At 30.1% G+C, this 16,907-nt stretch overlaps 2 protein-coding genes and 1 long non-coding RNA gene across 5 annotated transcripts; 2 read left to right on the plus strand and 1 right to left on the minus strand.

The window, feature by feature from the left end:
- The first annotated feature begins 5,511 nt into the window (after positions 1–5,511).
- LOC104646600 (uncharacterized) lies at positions 5,512–7,236 on the plus strand. Its single transcript, XM_026030092.2, has 5 exons — positions 5,512–5,697; positions 5,779–5,849; positions 5,966–6,074; positions 6,623–6,675; positions 6,779–7,236. The coding sequence occupies exons 1-5, from the start codon at positions 5,604–5,606 to the stop codon at positions 7,010–7,012; spliced, it is 561 nt and encodes a 186-aa protein (XP_025885877.1). The 5' UTR covers positions 5,512–5,603; the 3' UTR covers positions 7,013–7,236.
- A 530-nt stretch (positions 7,237–7,766) lies between these two features.
- On the plus strand, positions 7,767–9,824 carry LOC138347302 (uncharacterized). 3 transcript variants are annotated; one of them, XR_011220110.1, is made up of 5 exons: positions 7,767–8,233; positions 8,303–8,367; positions 8,517–8,612; positions 8,884–9,058; positions 9,540–9,824. It is a non-coding gene; the product is annotated as an uncharacterized lncRNA (long non-coding RNA). The 3 variants fall into 3 exon arrangements; XR_011220111.1 differs by having other exon boundaries at positions 8,095–8,233; positions 8,311–8,367; XR_011220109.1 differs by having other exon boundaries at positions 8,228–8,367.
- Positions 9,825–13,439: 3,615 nt separating this feature from the next.
- Positions 13,440–15,513, minus strand: LOC101263892 (UDP-glycosyltransferase 89B2). Its single transcript, XM_004236033.5, has one exon. It carries the CDS (start codon positions 15,270–15,272, stop codon positions 13,830–13,832), a length of 1,443 nt encoding a protein of 480 aa, XP_004236081.1. The 5' UTR covers positions 15,273–15,513; the 3' UTR covers positions 13,440–13,829.
- Between the last annotated feature and the right edge of the window lie 1,394 nt (positions 15,514–16,907).

The raw sequence follows: 16,907 nt of genomic DNA on the forward strand, positions 1-16,907 counted from the left end.
CGGGTCGTTTTGATGTTACAGCCACTAAAGCAATCGCTTGGAGCTGAGTTCCACCTTTCTCTCAAATATATATGTGTGTATAGTTAAAAAAAATTGTGTATTGATAAATTTGAAAAGAAATTTTTGGATAATATAAGGAACGTTTTAATAATTGCAAAATAGAATAGTGTTTTGTTAATTGTAACATTCTTTCTTATTTTGCTATTTATTTTGTTGTCTCATTTATATTCTAACAATTGTCATGAACTAACATTATTATTATATATTTACTTTTTCTTTATTGCCCTTTCCCAACTCTTATTCTCTCATTAAATATTCTAAAATCTTTCAAGCGATTAAACCTTTCATATTTTGCAAAATCTAGATCAAATTTATTTTTTGATATCTTCTTTAAATTTCAAGTACTAAAACTAATCACTACTGTTTTAATATCATTATATCAAATTTAGCGCAATACTATTTCGATATCATTATATAAACTTTTCAAATTGTTGAGTCAATCTTTATTATTCTAATTTTATTTAATTTAAAATTTACATATTTACTTCATAATGTCCACGAACCATGTAAAATCTATCTCTGAACCTCATTTGTAAAATACACTAAATATATTATAATTATTCAATTTATATATATGTCAATTAAAAAAAACAAAAATTCTCTATCAAATTTGACTTTAAGCATTCAAACTTATTAAGACTGTCTGACCTACAAAAATCAATTTTGCGTCAACTTAAAGACAAAAAGCCCTAAACTTCAACAAAAATAAATTATTTATATTTAAGATTTGCCAAGTCTAACTTGTGACAAAGCAAGTAAATTGCAAGTTTCCAAAAGGGTTAATTGTTGTTGGCAAAAAGTTTGTCATGGCATGAAGTTTTAGTCCGAAGATCGAGAAATCAGCGACACCCACGGTGGCCATGCCAATTGCCTTTCATGTGCTACACTCTTGAAAACCCAAACATATTTTTTCCCTTTTCACAAATCCCAGTGTTTGAACACCAAAAAGTACTTCACACCCCAAAAACAAAGCCTACAACCCTAATCAAGACTATGAATTCAAAGTTATGAATTGATGAGACTAGTTATAATGAAATAAGTTAGGTTAAAAGAACAATTGGTTTGTTATATATTTAATTATACCATCAAATGATATTAATCTCGAGATAAGTTATTCTGAACTTGCCAACCAAATAATAAATTAAGTATTACAATATATAATGCAATTTTAAGATAATTTGATGTCATTCTTTACGCCAAACGATCCCTAATTGTCCAACATCCTCCATCCTAGTGTAGTGCAATCAAATCAGATAATTTAATATTGCTTTGTGGTGTAATATTTCTTCGTCCCACCCATTTTATATGATTATGATATGGAGTATTAGTTCTCATCAATAATCAAATAATTCTTATAAAATAAAATGTGATAAAGTAAAAATGAATAAGTTTTAGACTGTGTCAACGGGGAATGGTGGAGCAAAAGTTACCTTCATAGTTCACACTCTGTCTCGATGCTTTTGTAATCTTCTTAAATATTTCGTTAAAAATTTGGTACTTTACAGCTTTTTCTCTAAGCATATAGTCAACGGTCAACGAGTTTCAATACTCCATTATCCTCGATTTTAGAAATTACATTTTGATTTCAGCTGTAATATCTGACTCTATTAGCACATTTCTCATTGTCGATCCCACTAATTAAAATTAATCACCAATCATAGTGATATACTTAATTACTTGTCAGCTTAAACAAACAAAATATGAGTATCAATCTTAGTACAAAGTAGAGAACATCGTTTAGTAAGCCTTTCGTCTAATTTTTTTTGTCATATTCCGTTTATCGAAAGTTAGTTTAATTTAGTTTTAAAGTTTAATTATATTGTATCAATTTATTTTTAAAAAGAAAAAAATATCCAAAAACTATATAAAAAAGTACTAATTACAATTTTTTGCATAGCAATATAATTAGAAAAAATACATCATAAAATTTTAACTCTAAAAAAGATAAATTATGACATTTACAAATGAACAGCGTTAGTAATCCTTATGTTTAATAATAATTCTCAATCATTGACTTGCATAGGAATGAAGTATCAGCAAATGATAGGATTGATTTTACTAAATCACCCATATTTAATAAATGTAGTCATCTAAAGATTGATAAATGAATATTATTAATAGTATGAATAAAATAAATACGTAATGATAAATTATTTATTAATTTTAGAAATTGGACATTATTAATTAATAGTAAGAGTAAAATAAACACGTAATGATAAATTATTTATTGATTTTATAAACTGAATGAGCATTACAATAGTACATATGTAGAGACGGGCAAAGGGAAACTTCTTCCGTCCACTTTTAATTACTTGTCCATTATCAATTTGACATATCGTTTAAAGAGCCGTCAATAGAACGACAAATATTTCATGATTTTGACATATCATTTAAAGAGCCATCAATAGAACGATAAATTTCCTACGGTCACACCTCTTTATAGTGATAACGTTTATATATTAATATTCAATATTTCACTATGACAAAAATAACTTTAAGCGACGTTAAATATTTACATTAATAAAGAGTATTAAAGTTTTTTACCGTCATTAATTAAGTGTCAGTAGAACCAATGACGCTAAAGACTTGAGAAACATATACAAAAAGTGTCAATTATCAGCAAAAAATACATATTTAACCACAATTAAAAATAAATTGCCACTAATAATTATTTTTCTTATAATGTTTAAACCTCATTTAGTTGTTATAAATAAAAATATGCACAAAATAAATAACTAAATGATTATAGAGGTTAATTTTATTAAGATCGATTTCATATAAAAGTTTGATCATATATCACCTCTAAATATAATAAATCTAATGCATCGAAAATAACTGTTTTTAATAATAAATAAATTTGGACTTGGGTTATAAATTGTTTTTTTAATTTTTCAAACTAGCTAGACAAATAAAAGTACTCTTTCCATTCCATTTGACTTATCATATTTTGAATTGACATATTATTAGTTATAGTGAATATGAGTGATTTTTTATGTTTTGAAAGTCAAATAATTTAAGTTTGTCTAAAAATTTATGCATCAAATTTTTAATTTTTTTTGGAATGAAACTTATATATTTGTAAACTATGTAAAAAGTACTATGAGTCACAATAATTAATAATTCAAAATGTTTAATAGATCTATAAAAAATTTACAATAAAAGATAGATTTTTTTAACTCTCAAAACAAAAAAGATGAGTTGTAATATGAGACAGAGGTAGTATATTTTTCAAAGACATTGATGTTAATAAGTTGAAGATACAATGTGAAATTAATTGTCAAACTAAGAAATATTAGACAAATAAATAGAGGCAAAAGGGAGTAATTAACAATTAATTTGTTTCTATTTCATGAATTTATATATACAATTAGGCCTCATTTGTTTTCATTAAGTTAAGAAATCTAAATCTAAATACATATTTGGATATTAAAATTTGTCCTCAATACGTAACAATATCCAAGAGTGGACCAATAAATATGGCTTGATGTTTGCAAATACTGTGTGTTTACACCTCAAGGTAAACGAATGTGTGTTAACACTTTTTGACTGAAATGTAACTTGGTAATTACATTTTCCAAAGAACTGCACTGTGTTTACACAGAGCTGAACGGCACCAAACTTATAACTGAAAAAGGACAAATATATCCGAATTATAAAATAAGATATACACAGTATTCTTGTCATTCAAAAAAATGGAACACTTGTATCGTTCACAAAAACATATGGACAAGTATCCTCTGCTCAATATTGGGCATTATAAATGACAAAATGAAAGCTAGATATCTAGGAGCAATTTCTACGTTTACACGTGATCAAAGCCAAACGTTTAAATTAGTTCAAATAACTACTAGTTTTTTTAATGCGTCAATTTAAAACTAGTAAAATAAGAGTTAAAAGACACTAAAGAACAAGGGGTATGCACCCACTGATAAAGATAAATAAAAAATGGGAGGTCGAGCTCTCGTGTTCTGAACTTGTTTGTTAAAACCTAACTGTAAAGTTAAAAGAGTTGTTAAGTGAGTATATTATAATAATGTTATGTATCATAGTTTAGGTGTTTAGTTATTCAAGATTTTACCACTTGCCCATGTTCTTCTCCTTCTCCTTCTTCTTCAACATTTTGGGTTTTCCCCCTCACCGACTCCTTCCTCTCGATAATCACCCATCCTCATTTACCTAATATTATACTTTCTCGTCTATCTCAAACTATTCGTCGTGTTTATCTTTTACACATTTGAAAAAAATATTTTATTATATATTTAATCTATTTATACATTATCATTTCATAATTGAAGTGTCTTTATGTAATTTTCAAGAACAATTACTAATAACAGTAAAATAATAAATAATGTTAGGCAATCATTTACAAAAATCACAATGGATAATTTGTGACGAGGAGAGTACATACGTGTCTCACTCGTGAATTTATAATACACTGCTCCTTTCATTTACATCTGGCAAAAGGAAATCTGAGAGAATTCATTAATCATGTGTGTTCAACAAACAAAACTAAAACTATAGTAACAACAATAAGTGGTAGGAGAAATTTTTGTTGACCAGGACTGCCAGGTGGTGCCTGTTAACATTAGGTTTGTAAAGGTTACCTAATTAATTAATCCTAGCTAGAGTTAGGTTCACTGTTTTACCAAGAAACAATTATAGTGTGTGTGACTGTATCTCTAAATAATACTATTCCCCAGCAAAGAAGAAATATGAACAACTTTATGAAAGAAGACGAAAAGAACATAGAAGTCGAACTTAAAAATGTAAAGGATAAACACTGCTTTTATATATAAAATAAACTGTTAATTAACAGTTTGTTCTTTTTCATAAGATAGGAGCTAGGGGAATTATGATTTTCCCCCAGTTCTTCATAAAGTCAAATACTTTTGGACCACTTTGTGTAAACCTAAATCATTCCTCGCCTTTTGTTTTTTTTTTAAAAAAAACAACCTTTATTTAGCGACTCGACTAATTCTGATTCATATAGTTTGAATTAGTTTTGAAGTTCTCAGCTTCTTATACTAAAAGTTTCAAAACTAGACATCATAGTTAACGCACCCTAAGAAGTGTAATTTAGACGGTCGACTCTAATGCAATTATTAATAATTGATTCTGTAACTTAAACTTATAACCTACGAATCACACGAAAAAATAGAAGGCTTAGTGATAGGTGTAAATTTAGGTAGGCCAAGAAAACAAAACAAAGAATTCCTCGTTTGCATGCATGGCGCGGCAGACAGGGGAAAAAAACAACCGTATCTTCAGCTCCACGCTATTATAGCCCTTTTTCCCTAACATCAACACATATAGACCATTTTTTTTTTCTATTCAGTCTTTTGTGTTTCCCCAGGTGCTCAATTGTACCTCTTAACCAATTTTTTAAACAAGAAAAAGTTAACTATTCTAACCCTAGTTTTGACTTGGGTTTGAAATTTGGGCTTTCTATAAATCTCCCCTGTTTCCTTCCATGTGCAATCCTCCCTCTCCTTTATTGTTGCAGAGTATAACAGACATACCAAAAAAAGAAAAGAGGTCAAAAAATGGTGTCTTTAAGTTTTAGTTCCTTTATGCTTGTTATGTTACTCTTCATTTTTCTTACCATAAAGGATACAATTGCTCATACTGATGACCAAGGTATGTACTTCCTTTCTCTTCTTTTCCACTCTTCAATGGAGTATAATTTTTACTTTCTAATGGAAAGTAAAATATATGCAGCTAAACAAATAGTCCATGAGGCTGAAAATTACAACGCCAGTGATCTAAAGAGTTATCTTAGTGTGAAAAAGGTAATAAAGTTGATTTGATAATTTCCCCTTTTTCTTTAGTGTTTTCACTCGAACTTCACTTACTTATTAGTTGATCAAATTTCTTTATTTTTACGAAGTTAAAATTGAAATTTCAGAAAGTTTTGGAGAGTGTACCCGCCGCTGCTGCATTCAGACTGGGAGGAAGAAAAATGATGATAGAGAGAACAAAAGACATGAAGGAAGTGAAGAAAGGTGAATCATCAGGTGCGGCAAGTGCAAGTGTTCATTCTGTTGGAAATTTAAACTACCGTAAAGGGCAGGGGAAGTTGAGAGAAATGAGCGGTATAATTAGTAAAAGTCATTCGATGAAGGCCAATACAGGAAGTTTTGTGGCTCTAAATGCTGATTATCACATGGCAAGACCACACCCACCTAAGAACAATTGAGAAAAAACTTTTTGGTAGATCTAATTAGATGTTCTTGTGAAAAAAGGATAGTACTATATATACTTGTATGTATGTATAAATAGAAAGTTGCACGAATTTTCAGATTCACATTACGTGCAAAAGTATGCAATTCTTTGTAGTTGATCCATCTATTCTTTTTTTATTTCTCAAGCAAATTAAGTGAAATGGAAATATGTTGTTCCTCTGTTCTTTTTTCGTATCCATCAACTCCTCACTGCAAGCTTAATCGAGTGTCTAAATTGTTTCGTTTGCTCAACTAAGCTTATATCGAGCTGGAAATGATGAAAGGAAAGGAAAAGAAAAGAAATCATTTCTCAATTTGGCATTTTCTCCTTTGAAATGCAGGAAACTACAATAGGCCTCTTGGTCATGACTCGCGAAAGAACTTACATTATCAGGTTCTCCTCTTTTAATTGTACGCAAATATACTATTTGCTTGATACTAGTTTGAGTGATTTCTATGTTACTATATTATCCGCTTAATTTGAATTTCATGATCAGGGCAATGAGAGTGATTCAATGAATTCAGCAAGTACACACAACTTGAAGAACGATGATCAATCTGATGATAATGGATCATTTCAGAAGATTGAATCAGAGAAACTTGTGGACGATATGACTGAGTTATTCACCATGATGAACAAGGACTATGTTGGAGGTCCAGGATCAGGAAGCAAACCCCGTCACAAGCCCCCAATCAACAATTTCCAGCCTCTCCACAGATCAAATCCTTAAAATTATGTAAAATTTTTGGTTTTGGTTCAACAATTTTGGCCTACTCCATAAGTCATAGGAGGAAAACTAAACAATACACTAACCCAATTTTGGAACAATTTTGCTTGGTGGCATGTACTAGTTAATACTATAATTTATTTTTTCTAGGTGTGTTGTACTGATGTGTAAGAATCAGTATTTTGATTCCTTAATATTCTATATAGTATCACTGGTCAAAACAGAAAGACTGCATTTTGTTTAAAAATAATACTACTAACCTCAGTGTGACAGTAATTTATGATTAAAGCTCAATTTGGTGCCGATGAAACAGTATAACATCACATGGTTAGTTTGTAGCTTTTTAGTTTTATGTCATTTTTACGCCTTTTTTTTTAACTCGTAAAAGATCTGAAATGATTTTTGTGACCCTAAAGTTTCTTGCAATGATCAATGGTAACCTTTGTGGATGTACACTTCTTACTGTCATTGGCATATCTTTTACATCATCAGTATCACAACAGTTCTAAATACTAGAAGAATATATTTTTATTTCTTTTTTTTTTTTGCTTTCCTCTTTTACCTGTTACCATTACATTGTATAATCCCAAAATAACACTGATTAACCCGGATCCCTACTTAACCTGACCCGGTTGCTTAATCTCAGCCCAATATATTTTGAGGGATATCCTTATTCGGCTGGGGCAAAATATAACTAAGGCCCCTAAATAATTCCTGATTTTGATATAACTAATGCCTCAATTACATTGGCATACACATGATCAATGCGTTTCCACAAGCAACAAATAATAATATACTCAGTGTGATCTCACGAGTGGGGTTAAGCTTAATAAGTTCCATAACATGCAGCTGGTGAAGCATATGTCCTCGCCCTCGTTCACAATATCAGTTAACATTTACCCTAGTTCTCTACTACTCTTCCAACCACAGACAAGATACATACTAACTTAACAACGATTCTTCCCTAACATCAACACATCTAGACTATCAATTTTTTAAACAAGAAAAAGTTAAAAAATTCTAACCCTCAGCTTTGTGGAACTTGGGCTTTCTATAAATTTCCCCTGTTTCCTTTCATGTCCATCCCTCTTCTATATTGCAGATTATAACAGACATACCAAAAAAAGAGAAGGTCAAAAATGGTGTCTTTAAGTTTTGGTTCATTTATGTTTTTCTTCATTTTTCTTACAATAAAGGATACAATTGTTCATACTGATGATCAAGGTATGTACTTTTTTCCAATCTTCAATACATTTTTTATAATTTAGTTTATAGTTGATCTTTCTTATGAAGTTGAACAGATGGTACATGAAGCTGAAAATGATAACGCAAGGACGAGTCATCTCAGTGTGGAGTAGGTACTAAAGTTGATTTGTTAAATTCCCCTTTTTTCCACGATGATGAATTGTGTTTTGACTTATCATCGTGTGACTCGAAATTCACTCGTTGATGATGAAGTTGTACAACCACTAGTTGTTATTTTTCAAAGCTAAAATTGAAATTTCAGGAAGTTTTGGATGGTGTACCGGTAGCTGCGGATTTCAGCATTGGAAAAATGGAAGGAAGAAAGACATGAAAGAAGTGAAGAAAACTGAATCATCAGGTGCGGCAAGTGCAAGAGAAAAACTTTTTGGTAGATCTAATTAGATGGAAAAATACCTATTTAATTTGCATTTAGTGAGCTGGAAATGATCAAAGGAACAGAAAAGAAAAGAAATTATTTCTCAATTTGGGCATTTTCTCCTTTAAAATGCAGGAAACTACGATAGGCTTCTTGGTCATGATTTTCTCCTCTTTTAAATAGTATATGTAAATTTACTATTTGTTTGAGTGATTTCTCTGTTACTGCTTTTTAATTTGAATTTCATTATCAGAGCAATGAGAGGGATTCGAAGAATTCAGCAAGTACACACAACTCGAAGAACGATGATCCATCTGATGATAATGGAACATTTCAGAACCTTGAGTCAGAGAATTTTCAGGATGATGCGACTGACTTTTTCACAACGAAAAAAAGATTATGTTGGAACGCTAAGACCTCGTCACAAGGTTTTGTTCTGATTTTCCTATCATATTTTGAGTTTTATCTTTCTTTCAAAGTAAATTTTTGTTATCATAAATATTTTTATTTTTTTCTGAAAAAGATAAAATTCTATTCAATATCTGATTATCTTTTTCTTAGGGAGAACTTATGAAACCATAAAATTTGAATGCCCATTTTCTCATACATAAACATCTACAATGTTGACATTTAATAAGAGCTTTGTTTATAAGAACACTTTTCTTTCCATCGTTTTAATATTTTCTTTTATATTAGTTTTTATGTTAGAGGGATTAATGTATGACGAAGGTATCTGCATATCATTTACGATAGTTTGAGAATATATTTGTCATATTTCCCTTCATATAATATTATTATGTTTTTAGTATAAATTTGTCATTTAATTTATACCGTTGATTTGTAATTATAAACTTTCACATGACATTCTAATTACTTTGAAATACACTTTGCATCTATTTCGTGATGCAGGTCTTAGTACCAGATACCAATGGTGATTAGTTCCATCCTTCTTTTGCGGGTGTGACTTGGAGACAAGGGTGAGTACTTGACGTTTTGAGTTTGTCTTGTCTTCTTTTGTTTAAGCTAGTATTGTTGTCTTTGAGACACGCTTTGTTGTGGTCCACCTATTGGACTTGTACTCCTTATTAGATAGCTCTGTATTAGTGACTTCCAAATTCTGGAAGGGACAACTGTATATATTTATTTTGGTTGTTTTCGCCTTGTTATTCTTATTTAAATTATTATTTTCTCTAATTTTTGTCCTTACACTCAATACTTGATGTTTTGGATTATATGTTAACTTACCTATTGATAGGATATAGTAAATGCCACCATGACTCGAAAAATCAAATTGTAACAAGTAACCCACAAATACCCTTATAAATAATTTCCAGCCTCTCCACAATTATTTTTGATTTTGGTTCAACAATTTAGTCCCCCTCATGGGAGGGAAATTAAACAATAACCCAATTTTGATTAGTGGCATGTGCCTTCATGTACTGGTGTTAATAGTACTACAATATTTATTTATTTTGATTCCTTAATATTCTATACAGTAACACTGACAAAACAGAAAGACTACATTTTCTAAAAAAATAATTCTACTGCTAAGAATCTCCGAATGACAGTATTTTATGATTAAAGTTCAATTTGGCGCCACTGAAATACTTGTGAAAAGGATAAAATAGTCCTTTTACCTTTCTGTTAATATTTAAAGTAATCCTTTATCTTTTAATATAGAGCACTTTTAACCCTCAATATTTCAAGATTAGATACACTTTTAGTCTTCTTTCAAACACCTTGTTAATTTTTCTAAAATCGAATTGGCTCTTGAGAGTGGAGAAGATCTCTATATAAATGCAAAAACATTTTGAATTTGGCTTTTACGGTGTTTTCTTAATTTTCTTAAATTATATATCAAGTCAACTATACAAACAATCAATGGAAGTCATATATTGCATCCAGTTTATACAATCAATAAGGAGAAACCTTCAAAGATATTAAACGGATTCACCAGAAATTTAATATATTTCCATGCTTGATTACATTAATCAAATTATGTTGTCATATTTTCATGTATTACACCTGCAATATTCTTATTCTTTAACGTGCTAAAAATATCAATTACTCAATAACACCGGCAAATCTCTGACAATATCAATCGATATTTAAAGTTAATTATCCAGTGACAATGGAAGCAAAGAAAGTTTTGGAGAACGTGCAAAGAAAACACCGATTAAAAAAATAGACGGGTGTTTGGATTAAGACAAAATTTATACAAATTCTCAAAATACCTAGGATCAAAATTGCTTCATGCTAATTGATAAAAACTACTTTGATTCTTAACTCAAAGATAAAGGACAATTATGATCCTTTCCTAAAATATTGTAACATGACATGGTTTACAAACTTATTTTATTTTTACTCATAAGAAATTTGAAATGATTTTTTTTAGAGATGTGTGTCAAAAGCACATCGAAATTATTTATTTTTAGTTTCATACCTAAACTATTGAGAGTGTGAGTTTTATGCATAAACCATCATTTTTAAATTTAACAAACACTTGAGGTGTGTGTAATGCACACTCTCTCAGACATGACATTCTCCGTGAAAAAAATATTCTACCTTGACAAAAAATAAATAATAAATTATTAATATTAATTAAAAATTAAAGATTAAATTATTACTATCCATAACAAAAAAAAATATTAAAAACAAAAATTTAAATTATTTTCTTACCCACTCCACCACCTACTTCACGTACCCCCCTCCTCTTCCCAAAAAAATATTTATATTATGTTACCTTTTAAGAAATAAAAATTATACCCTATTCTATTTAACCCTCCGCTTCAAATTTTTCTTCTTCTTATTTTGTATTAAATATGTAAGTTCATATATTTTTAGAGAAAAAATTCTACTAGTGTACTGAATATAACGTAAATAATTTAAAAATTAAAAAAAATTGCTGCAGCAAGTAAAAAATATTTTTGATATATATATCTAATACAAAAATGAGATAAAGATTTGGAAGGAGAGTTTTAGATATGGTGGGTAGGGTTATCTTTTAAAAAAAGTAAAATAATATCTAAATTAGTATTTGAATGGGTGGGTGGGTTTGGGGGGAGGGGGAAGAGATGAAGTAAAAATTATTAAATGATTTTTGTTTTCAAAAAGAAACTAAAAAAGATGGCCGGGGTTGGGGTGGGGGGTAGGGACAAGGACCGTGAGAGGAAGGGATAGAGATGGGTAAGAAAAATATTTACATTTTATTTTCTAACAGAAATATATATTTTTTGGATAATAATTTTTATTTTTAATTAATACCAATAATTTATTTAATTTTGTGAAGGTTGAATGTTTTGTCAATATAGAGTGTGATGTGACAATTTTTAAAAATAAATAAGAGAGTGTATCATACACATAATAACGACAGTTGTATAAAAGAGAGAAGTGTGTTTCTCAAACTAAAAAATAATAATTTGGGTATTAAATTCAAACAAGCAATTATTTAGGTATGAAATAGAAAAAGGGTATAATTTAGGTGTAATTTTAACAATTATCTTTATTTATTTATAACCCTAAAGTTTCTTGTATGATTAATGATAAACCTTTTAGATATCACTTTAAATAGTCATCGATAAAATTCATTGTTGACCCCTAAAATTGATATCAAGTTTCACATAGTATATTAACGGGATGATGTTTATATTAGATACCTCATAGAGGTTCCCGCTATGTCATTTTAATATATTTTTTACAATAAACAAAAAATTTGTAAGAAAAGTATAATACACTTGTTGATGACGTAACAAACAATCAATTAAATGCTTATATGAATCATTTTAAGTTAAAAAATATTTTAAAATCTATTTAGTAAATATAATTAATATATTATTAAAAATATAAATTTAACCCCCCACCCCCTCCGCCTCGATGCTAGTTGTCTTTTCCCTTATATCTAATATTTTGTTCTTAATCTATTTTTTAAAATTGTTTTAGATGTTTCTTTTTTCTTTTTATTGAGAGAAAAAGAGAGGAGGGAGGAAGAGATAATAAAGAATATAAAAATTTGTGTGTTCGTATTTTTTTTCGACGAAAAAGATTGAGAGTGGTAATGGTACCTTATCTGTCTTTTTCATTAAAAATCATCTTTTTTTCATTAAACTCAAAATCACATTTGTATTTTTTTAAAAAAAATATTTTTTTCCGTTTGCTATTTTTTTGTTTATTTCCTTTTACTTAATTAAAATATCTAATTAAAATTTAATGTCAACTTTAAAAAATCCACCTCAAATTTGACCACATCTTTTTGGCCTGAAATTACTATTCTTAATTGAAGTACATCAGTATCACAACAGTTCTAAATAGTGGTAGAGGCCATTTTATTTCTTCTTTTTAGCTTTTCCCTTATTTTCCTGTTAGACTGTCACCATTAGTATAATCTCAAAATCACACTAATTAACCCGAGCCCACATTAGTGATTTGATGAACTGGGAAGACTCATAACAATATAAGTAGGGCCCTATATAATTCCTGATTTTGATATAACTAATGTTTCAATTACTTTCGCATACACATTATTCAAAAAAATTCCGTAAAATAACATATTCAGTATAATTTCTCGTAGAGACTTGAAGGGTAAAATTTTCGCAATCTTAATTGTAGTAGTTATGCAGCTGGCGAAGCATGTCTTATCGCCCTCGTTCACAATATCAGTTAACATTTCGCCCTAGCCCTACACCAACTCTTCCAACCACAGACAAGATAGATACTAACTTAAAAATGATACTTCAACTTCATTAAATAAACATTTTTTTCCTCACCATCCCCGTCATTCAAAATAAAAGATAAAAGCAACAGACTAGGAAGTTTGAACAAGAAAAATACTACACCATATAATATGTTGAAGTTAAAGAAAATTTGTGGAAAATACAAAAAAGCAGACCAAATATTTCCACTAGCCTGACCTACAACAGTGGAATAGTCGGTCAGGCAGACCAAATGAGGGTAGTTGGTTTGATTTATAAAAACGATTTGACTTAATATAGTACTCCTATTAAACAATTATATTTGAAAAATAAAATACTTATTAACAGAAGCATTTTTTCACTTGACATATTAATTGCATATTTTTAGATTGAAGTTTCAAATTTGCAAACACTTGTCCATAAAATAATCTATGCTTACATATTTGTATCGTAAACGATAAATCTAATGATTTGGACTTTCTAGAATTTTTAATTGCCTCAAAAGTTAGTTTTACGCTTCGATTATTGTAGCCTCCTCCCTTAAATGTTTTACGAACGCTGCCAATTCTTTAAATGAGTTCCCGCCTTCTTTAATGCCATTAATTGCAATTTTTCGTAGCTTCGATGCACGAAGTCTCCGGTCTTCTACCTTGTTTCCTTGCACAGCTTCCGCCAGTAGCGCAGCCAACTCGTCTGAATTTGGTACCGTTTGCACACCTTCACAGGCTCTAATAGCTACCTCATGCTCGTCAACTAAAAGGTTTGCATTGGCGAATTGGTCAGCACCCATCGGCCATGTTAACAATGGTATTCCTGCTGTCAAGCTTTCGAGAGTCGAATTCCAACCACAGTGAGTTAAGAATGTGGCTATAGCTCGGTGTTTTAAAATCAACACTTGTGGGGCCCAGTCTCTAACAACCAGGCCCCGTCCAGCCACTTTTTCCTCAAACCAAGACGGAATCACACCGTAATCATTTGAAGCGTGTCCTTTGGTGGCTCTTTTGGCTGACAAAATGAAATGGACACCACTTTTGTCCAAAGCAATGGCTAGTTCCTCCATTTGTTTGTTTGTTAACACAGCTTGACTGCCGAAACAGACGTATACAACTGAGTGATCTTCACATTTGTCGAGCCATGCTAGTATTTCACTGGCTAAAACAGAGCTCGAACCGCCTCTGTTTGATTGGACGGAAACATCATCTTCTTCTCCCGGAGGAAGTACTGGTCCAACAGACCAAACCCTGTTGTGACCCAAATCTTTCATCAGATGATCCAAATACACATTTTCCAATTCGATAAACGTGTTGAAAACGATTCCGTGACTCGCTATATCAGCGAGATAGCATTCTCTGATGAATTCTGTACTTGGGTCCCCTTCAACATAACTCCGGTAAATAGGAGAGATCTGCCAAAAGGGGAATTTCGGGGAATTGGGGATATTGGGGAAGTGAAAATTTTCGTTTTCATCGTTCGGGTCTTTCCTTTTGGGCATTTCACGCCAAAGTGAATAAACAACAGATAGGGCCAACGCGCCGGAGGGGGAGAATACGTACCGGCGAATACCGAGCTGGGTGGCGATTTCGTGAGTAAACCCCAAAAACATATCAGAAATAATAGCTGACGGCGGCGAAGGATGGTTGTGGAACCATTCCAATATGGGATCTCGAAGTTTTCCGAGATTGCACATCATGGAAAGGAACCCATTAGCAGGAAGGTCCTTGACGTTCTCTACGCCGGCGGGAATTGAAGGGTGAGATGGAAAAGGCAAAACGAGAGTTTTGATTGATGGGTTCCTGGAAAGAAGGGGGTTCAAGAAGGGGAGATTTTTGGGGGTGACTAAAATAGTGATGTATACTCCATTGTTGACTAGCTGATGAGTGAAATCCAAAAGGGGAAGCATATGTCCTTGTGCTGGATAAGGAAAGATGAGAACATGAGGGTGATTTTCAGACATTTTTCTCAGTTGCCGATGAGGTAGCCGCCGGACCACCGGGAAAATGGGAAAGTGATTGAACTTTCAAAGCCAAAGAAACAAACGTCTGATTTTGTTATTTCTACTTAATTTAGAGAGCAAATGCAAAATGATTTTCTACCACGTTTTATAGGAGTCGATAACTCAGTAGTTGACCGACCGCATTCAACTAATTATTATCTTGACCATTGACTACTATTTGAATATTTTCCTCAAAAAAAGAATAAAATAATTAATACTCCAAGATAGTCTTTTATTTTAAGTTAATACTACTCCCCCATTTCAAAAAGTAATTAATACTCCATGATAGTCTTTTATTTTAAGTACAATTTTCACTAAAATTTTAATAATTTGATATTAAAAAAATTAAATTATGACAATTAAAAATAGAAGAAGGGAGTAATATTTAAAATAATATATTTTATATTTTTATTTACCTATCGTCTTTGTTTAAAGTATATATATTTTTAATATTTGTAATTTCATAAACTCAATGCATAAATGATATTATTTTTTCTACTTAATTTTTGCAAGTTATCAAACTTAAAATATATGAAATTTGATCAACATAAAAAATGAGATAAATAATTCACATTCATTGGTCAAATTAACTAATTAAAAGAAATCGATTCATGTTTACTGAAACTTTTACCTCATTTCTTAAATAATGTGAAATCTAAAATGGTGACAACTAAGGCTTTCCTTATTTTCATTAAAATTAAGATGTCTGATTTTAAATACGCATGTGTATTAAGATATAAATGTTTAGATCGAAATATACCTATTAAGTTCATTTTTTTTAAACAAACCTTTTGCGTGGATTCAAAAATATTTGGACAAATATCAATCAAAGTTGTATAATTTCATACGCAGATTCATATTAAATTACTGAGTATATGAATTTCTTCTTTGAATTGTAATCAAATACTTGTTAAAACACTTTTTAATTATCATATTTCCTCTTTTCTTTTTAAAATATCACCATTATTTTGATTTGAAAAATGATCAAGTTTTTTAAGAACTTTAATTTATAAATTCAAGGGAAACATAACTTTAAAAATGATCAAGTTTGAAAATTATGTCTATCTTATATTCTATAAATATTTGATTTCACCAATCAATTAAGAGTCCCATGCGATATGATATCATGATATTGAATTATGAGACGAAATTTAAGCTTTGTTTGGATATGCTATATGGAATTTTGGTGTTGTTTATTTTTTTATAAATATAAAACTCTCATAAGTTCTAAAACTATTAAAATAGCCCCAATTGTTTATTCAATATTATCAAATCAAAAAAATCATAATCCATATAATAAAGTATGACAAAGTTATTTGCTGTCCACTTAAGTAATTATTTCATCATTATATTTGAGTAAAAATGAAACACCTTTCACGTGCTCTTCAAGATTTTATTACTCTACAATCGCGAAGTGTGAGTTAAAGTGACTATATGTTAGTGAGAATAATAAATTTTATGTCGGTGAGAATAATAAATTTAAAAATGTAATGATGTGATCATAAATTTTATTTATATGTGAAATAAATGGTTAGTAGTTATAAATGTGGGTTATTTTAACAAAATATAAATTCGTAAATCAATTTTTACATTAAA

Source organism: Solanum lycopersicum, chromosome 3, assembly GCF_036512215.1.
Source record: "Solanum lycopersicum chromosome 3, SLM_r2.1".
Lineage (NCBI taxonomy): Eukaryota > Viridiplantae > Streptophyta > Magnoliopsida > Solanales > Solanaceae > Solanum > Solanum lycopersicum.

What these genes read in the sequence shown, in the direction of transcription:
- LOC101263892 (XM_004236033.5), bottom strand. Translation starts at nt 15,272, where the DNA reads ATGTCTGAAAATCACCCTCATGTTCTCATCTTTCCTTATCCAGCACAA.
- LOC104646600 (XM_026030092.2), top strand. Translation starts at nt 5,604, where the DNA reads ATGGTGTCTTTAAGTTTTAGTTCCTTTATGCTTGTTATGTTACTCTTC. An exon ending in TGCTCATACTGATGACCAAG is followed by an intron (nt 5,698 to 5,778) that starts GTATGTACTTCC and finishes AAATATATGCAG; the next exon opens with CTAAACAAATAGTCCATGAG. An exon ending in GAAAGAACTTACATTATCAG is followed by an intron (nt 6,676 to 6,778) that starts GTTCTCCTCTTT and finishes TTTCATGATCAG; the next exon opens with GGCAATGAGAGTGATTCAAT.